The following is a 21,268-nucleotide window of genomic DNA, read 5'->3' as shown; positions in this document are numbered from 1 at the left end:
TTTTGATTAATAAAAGTCCATTGCTTTGTTGGAAGTTTCACTACCAAATACAACATTTCATGAAGTTTATACTTTCCTTAAGATTCACTTCACAAATACTCTATATGATTTACAGTAGTGAAGTCTGAGAGTAGATACAGTAGGTTACGTTGAGTTTTCCAAACATGTTTTATAGAAATAAAAGCAAATAATTTATTTGAACACACAACAAATCTGGTAGTAAAGCCCTAATTAGCAAACAAACTGTGGTTTGATGTCACCAAAGTGCCAGGGTAAGCGAAGAGAATTTTGCCTTCCTTTGCCGCCTGATCATGGGCGAGTGGGGTGAGGGGTTCCCCATTGATTGTTGTTGTTGTTATTATTATTACAAGAAAAGTTATGTTCCATTCACCTTACCCAAAGAAAGTTCCTATACTTTGCTGCCAGTGATTTATAGAAAGATAATGCATTCTATAATCCACTTTTCAGTCTGAATGTGTTGTGTGTTTCTTTCTGCATTTTGAAGTGTCCCTCTGTTTGTTTACAGGTGAAGCTGAGCATCGCACATTAGTTCTAGCTGATGGAAGTGTGGCTAGTGTGGCTCCATGGTCCCACAGTGTTAGCACTGAGACAGTTCCTTACACTGTACTATCAGATCTGGATCCTGTACTAGGAGAAAGCTTCCCTGTACCTGCTAAGCAGAAGACCGAGATTGGTGGTGATCTGGCCAATCGTTTTGAGTGGCGGTACTTCTTGCGTCGAGCTCAAGGTAGCAAATCCAGTGGACAACGTAGTGCTGGAGGCAAAACTGTGGTGCAAGTGGGACGTAAGCTCAGAGTGAATGGTGAAAACCTTCTGACCATGGAATACGACCGTGAAACGGAGACTGTGGCTGTTTTTATGGATGACAGGGTAGAACTTCTGAACGTGACCTACGACCGCACTGCCAGACCTGTTAAATGGGGTCCAAGGTAAACCAAATGACTTCCTTCTCTATTTTACTAGCATAATATAACAGATCCTAGATCCTAAAGTGGGTGGGTAGGAGATGGGGATCTGCATTCAGATGGCCTCTGCTTGAACCGAATGGGTACATATAATTTGGGAAGTTAGTTTTGAAGAGTTATAAGGAGGTATATTTAAGGAAACAGGGGACTAGGAGTGGTAATGAGAGTACAGGGAACTAGAAATCAATTAGGAACAAAAAAAGTTGTTAAATTGTAGAAGTACTGTAAGGAAAGGAATAGACTTAATTTAATAGTTATATATTCACTAGATGTTGTAATAGGAGTTAAATCATGGCTGAGAAGTGATATCATGGATGTGGAAATTTTCTCTCTGAACTGGAGTGTCTTATCATACTGGTGAAAGAAGAATTTTTACGCTCTGAAAAAGTTTTGATGAAGAACATGAAATTCTAAGCATAAGGCTCATCACTTGAAGTTTTTGGGGTATAGAGACCTAGAAGGGGTGATGCTGACCTTGATGTAGAATAGTTTGCAAAGTTAATCAGCTTATTCCAGATAAGGTCAACTTGCAGGATTCCAATAACTCTAAGTCCTTCTATTGAATACCTTTACAAGTATTAACAAAGCAGATTTAAAATAGTAGAACAATTTTCCCAGATCAGATTGTGGAAGGAAAGTATTAGAGAGATCACAGAAAATATAGTACAATATATTAATATACCAGATGAACCATGTATTCCTTATAATGTTTTATGCAACCTGCTGAGTATAGACTACCTGAAAATATTGCTCTCTGTCATAAGACATAAACTTCATAGTTGATTTGTATTGACCCCACCCTAACTTAATTGAAATATCAGTCTCTGTAGTTATGCAAATAATACAAAGTGAAAACTAAAGAAAATCTCAGTTAAGAACATAGCAATGTCTCTAATTCCTTTTAATTTGTCCTGAGATTATACAACAAACAGCATGTAACCATTGGTGTTAATAAACAAGAATTTTATTCCCATGATGTCAATAGCTGCATACTGGTAGGCTGTGGTTTGCCAAGTGTGGTAAAAATATTGTAGCCTGTGTAGAGGTTTCCTTCACCCAATGGTGGACTTAATTAACATAGCAGTGTGTTGCAGTCGAATTTGACAATAACTGGCCTGTGTTTGAAAACTGAAGCTTTGCATACAAGTAAAAATATTTATACATCAAGGGATTCGAACTGCTTAGCCTACTACAGTGGCTAGTACTCCAGTACATATCCCACTTAGCTATGGAACAGATGCACAAGGGGTTTGTATTAAGGATATCTGGCATCCAGTGCTCTTCCAATTTCTATGTTTTGTTAATGTATCATGACAATGTATCATGGTTTTAAGCATTAATAGTACATTTAACTGTCCTCTTCACATCGCCATCATTCCTCTTCAGACACCAAAACTGATGTAGAGACAGTGTCGCGCCAAAGTGTACCATTCTCAGCAAGCATATCCCAGGATTGAGCGTTAATTCCACTCAAGGTGGAATACCTTTCATAGTATACTGTAGCTGATCCTTGAAATGCCTCAAAGGGGCTCTATGAGGTCTTATACCAGAATAGAGTTCACCATACAGAAGTTGAGGAAGCCTGGTTTCACTCATCTGAAACGGTGGCCATTGATGGTAGCCTCAATGCTTAAAGCATGTGCTTTCTCAAGAACTGCAGGGTTGGTGACCCGGTCCTCCCATTTGATGTTCGAAATGGATCTAAGTTTTTGCAGGTGGAAGATTTTTGATATCCTGACGATAGAGGGGTCCATGATTCACAACTGTAAAGCAGTGTTGCTATGGCAACAGCACGGTAAATCATGATCTTTGTATGCATTTTAAGGTTCTTATTCATGAAGACACGAGGAGATAAATGCCCAAATGCTGAGTGAGCAGTTGGCATTTATTGAGAAGATAATTCCTAGATATAAAAAGTGGTCGATCTACTCCAGTGGAGTAGGCGCAATGGAGATATTGAAAGGTGGGAAGTTTGATCCAGGTGTAGACTGTGAGAGTACTTGAGTTTCTTGAACATTAATGAAAAGACCAGAACGATCGCAAGCACTCTTGAAACAACTGACTGTTGTAGCTTGCCAGGTGTGAGAGATTAATGTACAACTGATTGAAAGAATGTCATTTCTGGAATGATGTTGTTTTCATAGTTTGAAAGTTTGAGTGTCCAGTATGTTTTGCAGGATATGCTTGGAGTGAATTGTTACCATATGGGAGGCAAGCAGAGAAATATCGGCCATCACGACTAACCCATGTTACTGGATTATATACCTTACAAAATTATAAGGAGCAGCTGGTTCACCTGGTATACAGTGCACATGTACTACGAGCATTATCAAAGCAGACTTAGAATAGTAGAACAATTTTCCCAGATCAGGTTATGGAGGAAAGAATTAGGGAGATCTTATGAAATACGGTAAAATATGTTAATATGTACTCTCTCTCCCTCTCTCTCTCTCTCTATATATATATATATATATTTATTTTTAAAAATTGTTTTCATTGAGGCTGTACTTGATAGTAAATGTTTACATTGAGTTTCATTAAAGTCTTTATGCTCCTGTTCATCACTAATCTTTACAAATGGGGCATTTGAGTTCACAATAAATCTTGATGATGATGCTTGTTGTTTAAAGGGGCCTAACATCTAGATCATCGGCCCCCATAATAAATCTATCATAACTTGTACCTTTACATTTCCAGAAATAGAGTCTTCTCTTTACGAATAGGACATCTGAGTTCATCATAAATCTTTTATAATAATTTTCTCATTTGTATCTTTACATTTCCAGAAATGGCATCTTCTCTGGTGTGGAGCTGGAGTATGATCGCTTCAGTAGACTTACGAGCTGGAAATGGGGAGATCTGAATGAAAGCTATGTGTTTGATAGAGCTGGTCGACTGTATGAGATTCGCTACGGAGATGGTTCTTCAATGATCTATGCCTTCAAAGACATGTTCAGTAGTTTGGTGAGTATGACTGACATAATAAATCGGAAATACCTAACTCTGCCTACAGAAATCAAATACCAGTAATGACATTTACAAAGAAATTGTGTCATTGTCTGTGATGAGAGAAATACAAAATAAAAGTAACTGGACTGATTTACATTTACCTGAGAAATATTTTACTCAATTACAAATGATGTTTTCAACAAGTAATCAGTAACATTACAAATACTATCTTTAAGAAATACTAACTTTGTTTAATGTGGGGTCGGAATGATACCGAAGTTTTCAAGGAAAAAGTTATTACTTCATTTTGAGTTCTTTTAATTTCATTTTTTAGCATAAGAGATTTGAAGTGGCTGTCATCACTAAGTGAGGCTAAACTTCGAAACTTTCAAAGTGATTGTTCCCAAACGAAGTTTGTATTTCACACTCATGTTATCAGCTAATCCAGTATATTTATTCAAATAGGGGAATGGAAATTCCTCAGCAGTTTCACAATCATATGTTCCTCTCATTTCTATTACCGACCACATGCAAATTCAGGAAGTTGTAGTTAACAGTTATCTAAATCTCAACCAATAAGTTAACACAAGTCGTGAGTAAATGAACAAGTGTGGTACATATTCTTGGCTTTATAATCTCGGTCTGTTGTCTTGCAAGTACTGGGGCTCCAAAGTTGTCCCGATGTGATGCATGCTGATTACTGGAATGTAACGATTACAATTTTATTTCAAGAAATTAATTATGAATAAAAATTACTTTTTTTCTGAAAAGTAAATAACACTTTGCAGACTTGCAATGTTGTTATGAGAATGGACCTCAAGTCATTATTTATGGAATAAAATAGATGTTATAAATTTTTATGTGCAATTGTTGGTTATCATAAGGATTTACATTTTGGATTCAATCAAAACTTTTCTCTATCAATCCTTCTACAGCCTCTCCTATACACTGTGTCTGTCTGTTAGGTCATCAGCCCAGAGGCTGGTTGGATCCTCAAATAGCACCACCAAAGGTTATGCGGTTATGAGGAAACCCCAAAAACCAATGGCAGCACTAAAATGAGGCGTACTAGGCAAGATGAGGAGTGAGGTAGTTTGCCATTGCTTTCCTCACTGGGTCAGAAAGTACTATTGCAGCACAACTGACCCTATGAGCAGCACCTTTCATAACACTCAGATGCACTAGTCATGCTCTGAATGTCATTACTCAGCACTACCCGTACCCCAGCAACTTCCATATTGTCACAGCCATGGATGTTGACTGGGACTTCGGTGGAAGCTACACTTTACTCTGGCCTGTGCCAAGAGATGGATGCAAAATTACTGTATCCATCAAGAAATGACAGAAATGATATACACTGTATATCTCTAAAATTTGATGTACCGTATTTGTGTGAAGGTCATATTTACAATGCATGTAAACAGATTTTATGATGATCCCTTACTCATTGCTAGAGCTTTAGTGTACCGTATTTAGTTTCAAACAACTTTAGACTCTGCACTTCATGACTTCAAAGTTAACCATTATCTTTCAGGTTTCCTTCTACTGTAGTATCTTATACTTCATAGTCAAAGTTGTTAGTTTCAGGTTTCTGAAAATAGTATTTAAAACTTATCATTTGACATTCATTGATAATAGATAGCCTCTAAATAGCGAGTGAGTTTCATCACTAGTGAAGACACTGATATTTACTCTCCAAGTACAACAACACTGTAAATGCAATAACAAGTAGATATTCAGTACCAGTATGTCTTCAAATAACTCATCTAACTAATGAACTAATATTATTCCCAGTGAACATGATTGAATTGTTGATGAGTTTATCAGATCATTATCTGCTTTACTCATTATATTAGGTATGATTTATAGCATACCCCTCTTAAAATTTAACACTATGAGCCCAGATGAGTCAATATAGCATCTCTACCCTGTGCTGGCATGTTTTAAACTCTCCAAAAATAATCACAGTTCTGTCAGTTTTTGCAATATAAATAAACGATTTCATATACATATTCTAGAAAAAGTGGACTATCACATGAAATCAGTTCAAAAATGCTTACAGTTAGCATTGGAAAGAAACTCAGGCTAGAATATTGGTACTTTCTGTTATCCTTGTTCATGCACTTGAATTTCTAATTCACTCAGAAAAGTTGTAGAATTACACATTGTTATTCCCAATACTTACTTTGGTATGGTAACACTCAAAACATTCTCCTATGCAAAGATCTATGGCAATATACGGTCGGCATTTTCTTCACAGTGCGGCCAGTGTTGTGTTTGGACTTGTCGTTGCAAACCTTTGCACGTACGCTGCGCATGTTCTTCGTTCTTCATGCTCACTGCAGGTATTCTGTGTGGAAAATGATCTCTACCTACTAGCCTTACTGCAGATGATGCTCGTGATTCTTTAGTAATTTTAGCTCCAACACTACTCATCAAATCATCCACCAAATGTTCACAAAATTTCAGTAGGGGAAGTTTTGTGAACAAGCCTTACGGTACAGTATATAGGCATTCACTATGGCAAGATCACACAGATGGAAGAATAATTTTTTTCCACCACTTGATCGACTTCCTTGTGAATGCATAACATGCCAGCAATTGGTTGGACTTATCAACACCAATTTTGAATTTGTCATAGTCCACTACTGCTGATGGTTTGGATTTCTCGTGGCTCCCTCTTGCTGCTGGTACTTCAATCATGTCATCCTCGTGTGCAGTGCTCAGCATATACTCGCCTATCCATATCTCAAGATACAGTATAAATAGACTACTTGAGGGATGACTGCAGATTGTTGACTCACTACACTTTCATTCTAAAACTGTGAAGTAATCGTTAGAATATACGCGCCAAAAATTTGAGCTTATCTAACCGGAATGCATGAGGAGTACATATGTGAGCAATTAGGTAAGATCTAGCTGAGCGCACATGGCTATGAAACATTGTCCCTAGGTTGCACCATCAATCACTATCGATTGATAACACCACTTATCAATAGTAAAGGAAATCGACAACACATTGAAAGAAAAACTAATTCGTAACATGAATAGCTTTCAAGTGGCTGAATTTCAAAGTTCATGGTAGTACTCGGGCGCACGCTGCATGGTAGTAATATTACCGGGTACATAGTGTTAATAGTGAAAATTGTAATTCATCGCGTCGAGTACAAAAATATTTTGAGATACTGGTAAAATTTTTACTGTATCCAGTCAGTATATGTAAACAGAACAAAAATTACTAATGTCTTATAACGTAAGCTATTGAAAATTTCCTGGAAAAAACAAACAAAACACTATTCCCTTAATACTCAAACATACGTCCACCATTCATTGATCTTCATGGCCTGTGATGTAATCACCATGTTGTTGTTGCTGAAATGCACACGCTGATAGCTCGCTCACCCACTTACATGCTGCGTGTCCTGGGACGAAAAGCTCAGCGTGAGAACTGTCATCTATAGTATTCATTCCTAATTTGACTTCATTCTCTACATTACATCTAACCTGTTATCCTGGTTTCTAACTATTTCCATTGCTAGTAAATAATTAGCCTCACAATTCTCATATTAGTTACCTAAAGTAGCCTTCACAGGATATTTAGATTCATGGAATTTTCACTCCTGTTTGGCTGTGTCTATAGCAATCAATGATATAAGAGTAATTTGATCTTCAAATTAACTTTATTTATTGTACTGAATTCTTTTGAATATGTTGCTATGAAAGTTTTGTGGAATTTGTAAGTTTGTGGTTATAATAATAATCATTATTATTATCTTGTGTTGCAGCCTCTAAAAGTGACCACTCCCAGAGGAAGTGACTACTTACTGCAGTATGATGAAGCTGGTGCTCTACAGTCTTTAACAACACCACGAGGACACATCCATGCATTTTCATTGCAAACATCTTTAGGCTTCTTCAAGTACCAGTACTTCTCTCCCATGAATCGTCACCCATATGAGATCTTTTACAATGACGATGGTCAGATCCTTGCCAAAGTGTACCCACATCAGTCTGGGAAAGTGGCTTATGTATATGACCAGAGTGGCAAGTTGGAGACTGTTCTTGCAGGCCTGTCTTCAACTCACTATACCTACCTTGAAAGTGCCAGTCTTGTGAAGAGTATAGATATTATAGAGCCAAACTTTGAACTGAAACAGGAATTCAAATATCATGCAGGTATACTTAAAGATGAGAAAATGAAATTTGGAAGTAAGAGTGGGTTGGATAATGCTCATTTCCGATATCAGTATGATGGCAATGCAAGAATTTCTGGTATTGACGTGGAAATAAATGGCAAGGAACTCCCTCAGCTAAGGCTGAAATATAATCAGAACCTTGGTATGCTGGAAGGAGTGAGTGATCTAAGGATTTACAGAAACACTTTCAATCGTTCTGTGATGCAGGATACAAGCAAACAGTTCTTCACCATAACAGACTATGATAGCCATGGGCGTATTAAGTCTCTTCTCATCAACATTAAAACATTTGATGTGTACAGAATGGAATTAGAATATGATAAAAGAAACAGAATAAGTTCTCAAAAGCTGATGATTGGAAGAGTTTCTTATATGGATAGGATCACTTACAATGCCGATGGTCATGTAATGGAGGTGGTTGGCGATAGTAACTGGAAGTATGTATATGATGAAAATGGAAATGTTATTGGAGTAATTGAACAAGGAGAGAAGATTACGCTTGGATATGACAGTGGAGATAGAGTCGTTCAGTATGGTGACGTAGAATTCAACAGCTATGATGGACGTGGATTTGTAGTAAGGCGTGGTGAACAGAAATACAGATATAATTCTAGAGCACAATTAATCCATGCCTTTGAACGTGACAAGTTTCAGACTTGGTACTTTTATGATGACAGAGGTCGCCTGATATCATGGCATGATGAACGAGGAAATGTTACACAATATTTGTATGCTAACCCTAGTATGCCTGATCTGATTTCTCACGTCCATTTTCCAAAGACTGCACGGACTTTCCGCTTCCTTTATGATGAAAGAGGAGTACTTATAACAGTAGAAACTTCAGAGCAGCGTTTCTATGTTGCATCAGATCAAAATGGCTCTCCACTTGCACTATTTGATACTAACGGGAACATCATCAAGGAGATCCGGCGAACTCCATTTGGAAAAGTAACAAAGGATTCAAATCCAGACTTCTACTTGCCTGTTGATTTCCATGGAGGTCTATTAGATCCAAATACAGGACTTTTATACCTCCATAAGAGGCTCTATGATCCATCTGTGGGACAATGGATGACTCCTGCTTGGGAAGAATTGGCAAATCAGCTAACAACCCCAACAGATGTTTTCATTTATAGGTTTAACAACAATGATCCTATCAACCCAAGACACAATGTAAAGTATATGACAGGTAAGTCAGTTGAGATTATCAATTAGATTTATTATTATTGAGCAAAACATTTATTCTTGTATCAGAATTGCCTTACTTTATTCACTGATATTCCCATTTAACACATTTGGAATAGGAGGAAGAAATATGTTCAAATCCGTAACTTATTGTAGAGGTAGTTTTCTATTATATTGATCTAAAACAATTATAATAGCTGTCCCCACCATAACAAGACTGCCTCTTCCTGGAGGACCTGTGTCTGATCCCGGCTAGGTCAAATATTTTTACCTGGATAGTGGTCATGATTATTGTTTTAAGAGGGAGTACTGAAATACTGAGAAGCCATCTTCTCTTCACATTAATCAAAGAAAAAATTTAAAGAAGTCCAACCCTTTGAAGAATGAGGGAACTGGCAGAAAATGAACAGGAAGGGAATGAAAATAAAGTTATCTTAAGCCACTCAAGAGAACAAGAGTTGACCAAGGAAGCTTGGATTGCACAGATGGAAGTGAGGAGATTGACACAAATAAGTGGATGCAAAGCCATACTCAGCTATGGGTACCATGGTCACCAACTCTTCCAGGATAAAAGCCCCTTAGACTTGTTTCTATAGTCGCCTTTTACAACAGGCAAGAGATCTTCTTCTTCTTCATCTTCTTCTTCCTTTATTCACATGGTCTCTTTAAAAAGTTCTTCTTAGCGTTAACCTCGAAGATCTTTTGCTACCATGTGCTTTCCTTCATCCCCACCTAGTTATACCTGCTCCCTTCATGAAGTTGCAGGTCCTCCTTATTGGGTCTTCTCAGATGTTTCTTCTTTCTTCACAAGGTCATCCTAGTGTGGAGATTCTAATTCTTCCCAGCGCCTCACATTCAAAGAGTATGTGTTCAGCTGATTCTTCTGTATCGTTACATTTCCTACATACATTGTCTCTTATTACTCCAATTCTTTGTAGGTGCTTTTTAAGATGGCAGTGTCCAGTCAGCAGTTCTACCATCCATCTTATATTTTCTGTGCTGAGTTCCAGCAGTTCCTTAGTATGCTTCTTGTTTGGGCTCTTTATTAGTTCTTTCGCAAGCCTGCATCCTGGAGCATTTTTCCAGTTTTCCATTTGTTTCTTTTGTACCCATTTACCTATGTAAAGTCAGGCTTGTCTATAAGAGATCTCACATACTGGTTCTGGGCCTGCAAATGGTGTTTTCCTGACCCTTTTCTTGCCAGTTTATCTGCTTTTTCATTACCTTCTATGCCTGCCTGTCCAGGTACCCATATTATTTTAACAACATTGTACTCTGAGAGCTTCAGGAGAAGTGTATGACAATACCAAACAATTTTGGATGTAACCCGGACAGCTTCAAGTGCCTTAATGGCTGCTTGGCTATCTGTAAATATGAAATGTTCTTATCTCTGTAGTTCATTTTCAGGTTTTCCTCAAGGCATGTAATGATGGCTATCACTTCAGCTTGGAAAAACTGCAGTGTGTCTGCCTAGACTCATTTGGATTGATCTCTCAGGTCTTTCCCCATTGATCACTCCTCCTGTTCCCTTCTCAGTCCTTGAGCCATCTGTCCACCATACAATATCTTCCCTACCAGTTTTCCAACTGTTAATGTCCCAGTCTTCCTTTTTTGTTATCTGGGTCTCAAATGGTTTCTCAAAGATATACTTTGAAATCATATGATCAGCTGGCATGTGTAAAACCTCTCCTGCTATTACTCTGTTAATTTTACAGTGTCCAAGATTGGGCCTTTGAGTCTTCCAGCATCCATTTTGCTCCAATCGATATGAGCTCAGTCTAGTTTGTCCCTCTATAAAATGGAGGAAGATCTAGTAGGGTATTCAAGGCTTATGTCAGCGTAGTTCACTTATGGCTATACATACCATTCTCTGAAGGCTATTTAGTTTACTATTGACTTTTCCTTGACTTACTTACATTCACCAAATGAATGCTGTATAGATCATCAGTGGTCTAATGATCATTGTGTATATCCACATTACCAATGCCGGCTTTAGACCCCATATTATTCCGATTGCCCTATTGGATGCATACAATAGGTTCTTAGCTCGGGTTATGTTTCTTTCTGTGTGAGGATTCCAGGTTAACTTTTTGTCTAATATTGCACCTAAGTGTAACACTTGTTCTTCTATATAGATTTCTTGCCCAGAGAGCTTCATTGTTCTCATCCCCTTAATTTCTTCCTTCTTGTGAAAGGGACCAGTGTTATCTTGCTCAGGTTGACTGTGAGTTGTTCGTCCCAACACCAGTTCTCCACAAGGTTAAATGACCTTTGCATGAGGTCCTGGATGATACTCATCACCTTACCTTTTACCACAATAACTAGATCATCTGTGTATCATTGTGTATAAAATCCCTGTTCATTGAGCATGGCTATGATTTTGTTCACCACAAGGTTCCACAGAAGAGGAGAAAGGACTCCTCCCTGCGCACAACCTCGGGTGGCTTTAATCATTATCATCTCTTCAAATAGAGTTGCCTTTATTTACCTCCTGTCTAATATGGATCTAATCCATTTTACAACAGTCTTGCTCACCCTACTCTCTTCAACAACTTTAATCATTGTCTAGAAATGCCGCCAGAGCAATTTCTTTGTTTTCTAGGCTTTCCTCTAGTTTGCAAATCAAATGGTGGATTGCTGTCTCAGTGGATCTGCCAGATCTGTATGCAAACTGATTTTCATGTAAGGTTGAGTTCAGTTGCACCATTTTCTGGATGTATTTATCCAGTATTTTCTCCATTGCTTTTAGCATGAAGGAGTTTAAGCATAATGGTCTATAGGCTTTGGCTTGTGCATGGTTTGCCCTTCCAAGCTTTGGTATAAATACTGCTTTAGCCTTAGACCATGATTTTGGCACTTACCCCAGAGCTAGGCTTGCTCTAAAAACATCTGTCAGGGCCTTGATGATTAACTCCCGCCCTTCCTGCAGGAGTATCTCATCTGGCCCCGGAGCCTTAATCAGTTGGCACAATTCCAGTCTGCTATTCGTGGTCTGGCCTCTGTCTCAACCATTTCTTCCCCTTTTACTTCCTCAGCCTCAGGAAAATGACAAGCTAGCAACACCTCCAGTGTCTCCTTTCCCATCTGAGTTAATGTTCCATTGGGTTTTTCCAGTATTCCCACTTGATTTATATGTACCTTTTTGAGAACCTTCTGGAGCCTTGCTGCTTCAGTGTTTGATTCCACTTTCTCACAAAACAGTCTCCAAGAGTTTATTTTTGCTCTCCATATCTCTAGGTTATACTCAGTGAGTTTCCTATGATATATGTTCCACATGTCATCTCTTGATGATTTTTTTATACAATGCTCTAACCTCTTTCTTCATTTTGGCTAGGTTGTTATTCCACCTCGTAACATTTTTGGTGATTTTCTTTTCTCTAAGGAGACAGTTGTCATTGTATGAAGCTAAAATGGCCTCTTCTAATTGTTCCACTGCCTCATCCACTTCCCTCCGTCTCCTTACATTTGTTTGGATCTTTTGTACAGCCTGCCCTAGAACTTCTCTGTATCCATCCAAGTTCTTTCTTTTAGTATTTCTGTACAATTCAATATCACATTGCCTCGCACCTATCGCAAGTTGGATATGCTGGTGGTCTACCAAGGATGGCTCCTCCAGCACCTTTAATCCTTAATAAAATTTGCTATATGCGTGGTGCTCAATGTGATATCTATTACCTCTCGATGATTCTTATTTATGAATGTTGGTTTATTTCCTAGGTTTAATATTATCAATTCTGATCTAATAATAAACTCTAGTAAAGACTCACCCCTTACAATGCAGTTGATACTGCCCCATGCAGTGTGATGTGCATTTGCATCTGCTCTGAAAACTAGGTGTTCACCTTTCCTCTTTGCTTTGCAAATCAATTCTTCAACATCTTCCGATGGATGCAGATCTGTTGAGTCATACGGAAGGTATGCAGAGCGTATTGTTATTTCTCTGGGACCTTCCCAATTTCCACGTTTTATCTTGGCTGCTACTAAATCCCTTGAAAAATGTTCCTGTGACAGAAGGCATTTTAATTTTCTGCTCACAAGTAAACATGTTCTAGGCATATTCGATGTAGTATCATACATTAGCTTACCTCCAGATTCCACCAGTCCTGCTACTCTACTCTTAACTACCCAAGAGCCACGTCAGTAGCCTCACACTTGAACTTCCTGATGAAATTGGCAACAGGTGCTTCTTTTTATGTTGACGGTTGGCCTGAAGAACTTTCAGCACCATCCTTGCCAATGCTAGGTTTTGTTTTTCCCTTAATTACTTGAAATTTGATCTGCCCAAGTCCAAGCTTGGTCTTAAGACCTCTCTTCTCAAGCTCTTCAAAAATCTCTTTAATTAAGGGCCAAAACAATTGTCCTTCCTGTGTCATCAGTAGTTGTCACATTCAGCAATCTCCACTTTTTCGTCGGAAGTTTGGTGTCATGCTGATGTAATCTGACAAGAACATCTCCACCCTTCATCTTGTCAAATGGGGGTGGAAACTTGATGATGACCTTCATAGTATTCAGCACCTTCTTGGCTTCTGCCACCTCCAAATTATCCCCTTTTCAAGGGTTGCATTGGCTACTGTCTGTTCCAGCCAACTTTTGGTTTCTGGATTTGCACAGATCAGTACCATTGCTCCACTTTCCAGCCTTGGAGACTCAAGGAAGCCTGAAAGACATCCGTCTGATAGCGGTTTCATCTGCGCTATCAGAGCAGATGAGAGATCTTTCACGTCTTCCTCCTACAGTTTCCCATCTGGAAAGGTTTTAGGTATTATGGCTAACTTGATTGAAGTAAGTCTTTCCGAAAAGGACATGACCCGTTTCTTCTTTCTGTTTCTTGATGGGCGGTTTTGTAGCCAAACTTGATGGCATACTATCCTCCGACCTTAGTCTTTTGGGCGTTGTCGGAGGGATAGCCTCTCACCGATCCTACTTGGCTTCTTCTCCGTCCAAGTTCCAGCCGCTATTTTGGCTTCCTTTCTTGCTCTTTTCCTTTCCTTATAGTATGCACTGTTGCAAGGTGGTCTGTCGATATGTAATCTGTTGATTTTCAATGCAGAAATCTTCAGTTCTGTCTCCACGGACATTCCTAATTTGCTTGTAGTAGCAGTCTGCTCTACTGAAGCTTCTGTTACCATTTCTTGTTTTGTGTTGGCGACAGCCTGTCCTATTGGGACTTCTGTCTCCATTTTTTCATCTTGGGTTTGCTCCTAGATCTGCTCTGCTGGACCTTCCATGGTTTGCCTTGATCTCAGAGTTTTTGAAAATGCTTCGTTTTGAGCATCCATGTTTCAATCAGTCATAGGGTTTTTGCCCCTTCTAGGGTCCTGACCGTCGTTCTCACCATCCATGATGAGGCATACAGCCAGACATTGTCCTCCCACAACTCAGGCTCTCCATAGCAGAAACCATGCCCCTCATTCGTCCATCCAGTGGTCACCCCTGGCCCGAACCTAGCCAGGATTGTTCCCCCTTCAGTCGGCCTACTCACGTGGTTTCCACTTGGCATTCCCATGTCTGAGTTCACAGACAGGCAGGAGATACTCTGGATGTATTCCACTGCCTCCATCCACAGATGGATTTTACCTAAATCTGAGAATTGGCTAAAGGCCATCTAGTAACCTTACAAGATTACACATGATATATAAAAAGTAGCAAATGTAGTTATCTATTTTTCTACATGATATTGATCTTTAATTTAGAAGTAGCTTGACTACAAAAGGTGTGGTACAGAGTATTGAAATAAGGAATTTTATTGAGGAACTCATATAATTACAGAATATTCTGGGCATTTACAATATTTGAGGCCAGTTAAATTGAATAGATTTTGTGGAACGAAATAATAACAGAGAAAATAATGCATGAAAGTTTTTCAATAATAATTGTTGATGTATATTCAGTATAAACTTCGACTAAAGTACATTATAAACATTGTAATGGCTAGCATTTTTCTTCTGAAAGTCTGTAACTAATTTACATGTACTTTTAGTCAAGCTAGGAGAAGTAAAAGCTGAAAGAAAAGGCACTAACGTTCAAGAGAAAATCAGATAATAGGTAGACTTCATAGAGTGGGACTCAATAAATATTTTGATGTTATGTCTGGTCACTTTGAGAGATAGGAAAGTTCACTGTGAAATCTTCTTCTGCCTCTCTTCATAAGTAGTCTTTCTTTGTGATGTGCATGCCTTGTCTAGACATTTCAATGTTCATACTTTTCTTTTCCATGATAGACTGTGTTGCTTTTGTGTAATGATATTTCATTATTCTATTTCAGATCTTCCAAGCTGGTTGAAGCTTTATGGCTATGATGTAGACAACATGCTGGGTTCTTCTTATACATCACGCATGATCTACCAACCCAAGGCTGTCATAACTTCAAGACAACTCTCACCAGACTTCGGCGTCATGTCAGGACTGCAGTGCATAGTTGATAAGGTCAACGAGAAATTCCGTGAATTAGGATTTGTTCCTAAGCCTCTCTTGAAGATGGAGCCTAAAACAAGAAATCTGCTTCCTCGGGTGGCATATCGAAGAGCAGTGTTCGGAGAAGGAGTGTTAATATCTCGTGTGTCAGGGCGTGCAATGGTTAGCATTGTGGATGGAGTAAACAGTGTGGTTCAAGATGTTGTAACATCTGTGTTCAATAATTCATATTTCTTGGATCTTCACTTCAGTTTACATGATCAGGATGTGTTTTATTTTGTGAAAGATAACGTTCTGAAAATACGTGATGATCAAGAAGAACTAAGACGTCTTGGGGGAATGTTCAACATATCAGTTCATGAGACAGCAGATCACGGTTCTAGTATGACTAAAGAACTGAGGTTACACAACCCAGATGCTGCAGTGTTCATCCGTTATGGAGCAGATCCTGAGCAAGAAAGACACAGAATATTAAAACATGCTCATAAAAGAGCAGTAGAAAGAGCGTGGGAGTTAGAAAAACAACTCGTAACAGCAGGGTTTCAGGGTCGAGGGGACTGGAGTGAAGAAGAGAAAGAAGAACTAATTTTGCATGGAGATGTGGATGGTTATGAGGGTGTAGACATTCACAGTATCCATCGCTATCCACAGTTAGCAGATGACCCAGGTAATATTGCCTTCCAAAGAGACACAAAACGTAAGCGAAGGAAGAGTGGTAGCAGAAGGTCACGATCTCATAGGCACGATTCGTGATTCGTTGGCTGTTAATGTTATAACTTTTACTGAACAATAAAGGATCTACACATTTTATGTGCTTGATCCTTCAGTTTCTTCCCAAGAGAACTGACTTTAATTCTTGAAGTTCTTCACAAACACCCTTCAAAATACAATAAAATAGAAATATCAGCTTACTGGCAAAATATATTATCCTATATGAAGTTAGAATTCAGTTCACACTCTTTTTGTTAACATGACTTGTGTCCAGTAACAGCTAGTCATTTTGTGATTCATCAACTTGCGCGTTGATGATGTGCTAATAAGAATGTAAAATATACAATGCTCTAAGAAATGACAAAATATAGCACCAATTATGGTTCTATCTCATTACACTGGTTCCAGCCTGAATGATTTCTATAGACATAAACAAAAAATAAAATTGTGATTATCATTGAAATTAACTGTATTTTTTAAAGAAACTAAGTGTAGAATGTTCACTGCAGTTTGAGCAAATGACATTTTTGAACAGTGTGAGTGCTAAAATGTGTGAAAGGGAATGAAGTGTGTTAAAGTCAAGAAACATTACAATTGTAAAACTGTAAATAACAAATTTCAATGAAGAGCTTTTTTTAAACTATGGTGAATGACACCAAAACTCAGCATATAGAATCCTTCCTTAAAGACTTGAATTTGTTTAAATGAAGTGGAACTTTCTAACAGGTCACATATGATAAAGTGTGAGAACTGTGTATTTTAAAATTTAACGTAGAGGCCTACAATACGTTAAGAAAAATAAGACTGGAAAGAAATGTTTTAAAACTGAAGCAGCAGTGAATGGCAATACTTCAGGGGTGGGGGGTTAAAGCATTCATTTGAATTCTGCATTATTACATAATCCATGATATTAAAAACAGGGTAGTTACCAAACTAATTCGTACTAATAATATAAAGAAACATGAAAGATGTTGCAGCAAACAGGACGTCTTGAAGATTTGCTAGCACGGAAATGTTACTCGCATAATACGTACATGTCATATACTTACTGTATGAGTGAAAAAGGAGTGCGTGGGTGCTTTTTTTAAAAAAAACGTATGAAGATCGTGTGCATTATATATTATGATAGTAAACAGATGATATTACCCAGAGACAGTACGGTATATAAGTACTAATAAGCTTTTTATAGTGAGTACATCACAGTATATTGTACATATTGCAGACACAAAAACAACCGTTCCTTGTTGTGCTTTTGGCTCCGCAGTTTCTAGACAACTCATCTTTCAGTGTCTGTGATTTTTTGCATTGCATTAGGAATAGAATGGATGCCATTCAATAAAAGAAAAATTTCTTAGGCAAAGTGAATGAAAATGATTTTTTATGAAATGGAATGAGAAATCAGAAATACTGGAAAAGAATGGATGTATGAATAAGCAGAGTATAGCATTGTTTCTAAGAGGTGGGGTTTTTATTTTCTACTGTATAATCACAAAGCTTCTGCCTTTGGTGCTTAAATAATGTGAAACCTCATTGTACTTGTAGCAAGTAAATTTATCATTTCATACTACATTTCAGATGTAAACTGAATATTATTTTGTCATTTTAACATATTTCTAATGGAAAATTTATATCCCTTGTTGATATTTTTAGCTTTTCTAATTCTAATGGAATTAACTTCAGTTAAGTTCTTCTTGGATAAAAGAAATCTAATATTTTAAAAATATGTTACTGTCATAATTAAGTTACAAATCTGAAATGATTTATTTCAAGTTTGACTGAGTAGAAGCTGTTTAACATGTGCATGTCCTTTTTATTTAAAAGAAATAAGAGTGGAAGGAAGACTTTGGCTGAATAAGCCATGTGAAGAAGACAAGATATTTTTTCAAAGGTTTTTACCTGACTAAAATGAAAGCAATACTTATTAACTGATAGTTCTTGTTTATACAACTGTGCAATTCTGATATGTTATTGGTCTCTGGACTGTGAGGCCTTGGGGCTGTATAGATAGGCCAGGTAGTGGGTCCATCAATTCCTTTCTCCACTAGAATTGTCTACTGCCCACAAAGAGAAGAATTCCTACCCTGATGTGTATTTATTTGGCCTGTGGCCCCTGTGTATAGGAAATATTATAGTGGTGTGTATGTTCACATGGGATATATCTGCAAACTAACTGTACATAGACTTAATTACTTATTAAAAACGTAATGCAATGTCTACCGTTGTATAATGATGTTAGTATAGGACTTGTGTACTACCTGGTTCATATTATATAAGACAGTGATACATTCCTGACCTTTTATTATATGTTTCTGTGAGAAAGAATCAACAACTGGAAGAAAGTTCCCTTTTATTTTTATTACAGTATTTGTTCCTGAAAGTTCACATTCATTATGAAGGATAAAATCACACAGAATGAAACTAATTTCACTGAACGGTAAATTAATTACCTCATGGAATACTTTCTACCTTGTGGAAAGTCATCCTCAGTGACCGACTCTTCATGTGGTGGATGTGGATGTGATGATGGTGGTGGTGGTGGTGGTGGTGGTGGTGGTGGTGGTGGTGGTGGTGGTTATTGTTTTAAGAGGAAGTTCAACTGGGCAACCATCCTCACCTAACAAACTAAATGAAAATAAAAATAAACATAAAATATATATTCACTGAATTTTGAAAGTTAAGGATACATGAATAATTTTAGAAAGCCAAAATGGACTAACATATCAAAAGGGAATTTAAGTTCCCTAAGTAACAGAACACATAGAAGGTGAAGGCCGGGATCAGCGGTATTCTCATCATTGGCTACTATGAGCGGATGTTTCTGGCAGTCAGAGGCTCCATCTTAGGTCAGAGAGATATGTGCACTCGGTACAATAAATTTGCACCACATGATCACAACAGTAATGAAACTACCCGTTTCACTCCTTTCCCAAATTCTCAACCGTATATTTAGAGATTCAGCCAATTTTACAGCAATCACATAGCACAACAAAGGAACATTCTTCTCGGTTCAGAATAACATTGCTTGTCCAGACGCAACATCCTCCCACCTTTGATTTTACACTGTCAAATAAAATTTATTTACACATCAACAAGATATATTAAACAAAATTTCAAACACAGTTTAAGTTCTTTCATTCAAGAAAAACATGTAGGGATGTTCACTTTTCTACCTGTCCTGGTAACTTTGGCACCTTGCAAGGGAGGGCCAGAAGCTGGAGACCTTGCAACAGCTACCTTGGTATTTTTTGGGGGTAACGTCTAGTGTTGTGCCTTTACCTGGGCTTGTGGGAGAGAAACACATCTCTAAGGGATAGATGTGTTGTATTGGCCAGATGAATTCTCCAGCAGCAGTTTTCACATTCACTACTCGTACTACATTGTCCTTTCCTGGGAACACCTCTGTCACTCTCACTAAGGGCCAGTCCATTCTCTTCATGTTGTCATTGCGGATCAGCACAACATCTTCACACTTTATCTCTTCTATTCTCCCCTTCATGTCTCCTTTCTTGTGAATGAGTTGACCTAGATACTCCAGTGTGAATCTCTTCCTCAATTCTTCTCAAGCGTAGTTGGTATTGGAACCTTTTCGATAAATTAATGTTATCAATGGAATCGAGATCTGGCACTCCCAACCTTTTGATATCTTGTATGTACATTGAAGGTGTCAGAGTCACAAGGTCATTCTGGTCATCTGATATGTAGGTCAATGGTCTGGAATTTACAACCGCTTCACAATCAACAAGAATCGTCATCATTTCTTCATAGTTTACAAAAGCATGGCCCAGTACCCATCGCAACAACCTTTTCACCATCTGAACAACTCGTTCCTACCAATCATCCCACCAGGCTGCAGTGGGTGGGTTGAATATCCATGCAATTTTCAAAACTGCTGTTTCTTCGGTTATCTTCTTCCAGTCAAGTGTCATGAGTAAATTCTCTGTTCCATGGAAGTTTGTGCCATTGTCGCTATATATAACATATGGTCTATCCTGTATAGATATGAATCGTCTCAATGCTAACATAAAACTGGACACAGAGAGTGAGGTAACTAGTTCAAAGTGAACTGCCCCGACAACAGCACATGTAAAGATTACTATCAACGATTTTGTATTACCTCTTAGGTGCAATGGACCTGCCAGATCAATTCTGACCACTTCAAATACTGACGCTTCCCTTACTCGAGCTTCCGGAAGTTCCTTGGTTCTGTTTCAGCATTCTTTGATTCAAACCTTCTACATCAGAGACACTTGGCCAGAATGCTAAAAATTGTCTTATTTACCTGATCCAAAACCGTTCTGAAATGTAGACAACTGATATGTAGGTCAATGGTGTGGAATTTACAACCGCTTCACAGTCAACAAGAATCGTCATCATTTCTTCATAGTTTACAAAAGCATACATAAAATGATCGTCTCAGTTTTTCAACAATGTCTTTCAGCAGTGGTTTGTACTTTGAAAAATCTGTGAAGAGGGACTATGAGGGGCACTATGAAATTAGTCTACCTTGGTTACAGGGTATGGAAGAGTTACTAGATAACAGGATCCTTGCTGAGAAAAGATTACTATCTGCAACTTCCAAACTCAGAACTGCTAATAAGTCACTAGATCATGTCGGGGTCACCATATTATGTTGGAATAGCAATGAAACTACCTGTTTCACTCCTTCCCCAAATTCTCAACCATATATTTAGAGATTCAGCCAATAGCACAACAAAGGAACATCTGTCTTCATTTTTAAAACTTAACTTACAAGTTCACCGCCTTCTCGATTCACAATAACATTGCTTGTCCAGATGCAACATCTTCTCTCCTTTACCAAGGCCTCAC

At 38.1% G+C, this 21,268-nt stretch overlaps 1 protein-coding gene across 1 annotated transcript in view; it reads left to right on the top strand.

Moving 5' to 3' along the window:
- Positions 1 to 18,655, top strand: part of Ten-m (teneurin transmembrane protein Ten-m) — a 107,189-nt gene extending 88,534 nt beyond the window's left edge. The window contains exons 22-25 of the mRNA XM_068226818.1: positions 527 to 950; positions 3,773 to 3,950; positions 7,721 to 9,320; positions 15,582 to 18,655. Of these exons, the coding sequence (XP_068082919.1) occupies positions 527 to 950; positions 3,773 to 3,950; positions 7,721 to 9,320; positions 15,582 to 16,483 (3,104 nt within the window). The 3' untranslated portion in view covers positions 16,484 to 18,655. The remainder of the gene's footprint in view (positions 1 to 526; positions 951 to 3,772; positions 3,951 to 7,720; positions 9,321 to 15,581) is intronic.
- Positions 18,656 to 21,268: the final 2,613 nt, after the last annotated feature.

This window comes from Anabrus simplex, chromosome 3, assembly GCF_040414725.1.
Source record: "Anabrus simplex isolate iqAnaSimp1 chromosome 3, ASM4041472v1, whole genome shotgun sequence".
NCBI classification, from domain to species: Eukaryota; Metazoa; Arthropoda; class Insecta; order Orthoptera; family Tettigoniidae; genus Anabrus; species Anabrus simplex.
The sequence above is the reverse complement of the archived record's forward strand: the minus strand, read 5'-3'. Positions and strand labels throughout refer to the sequence as shown.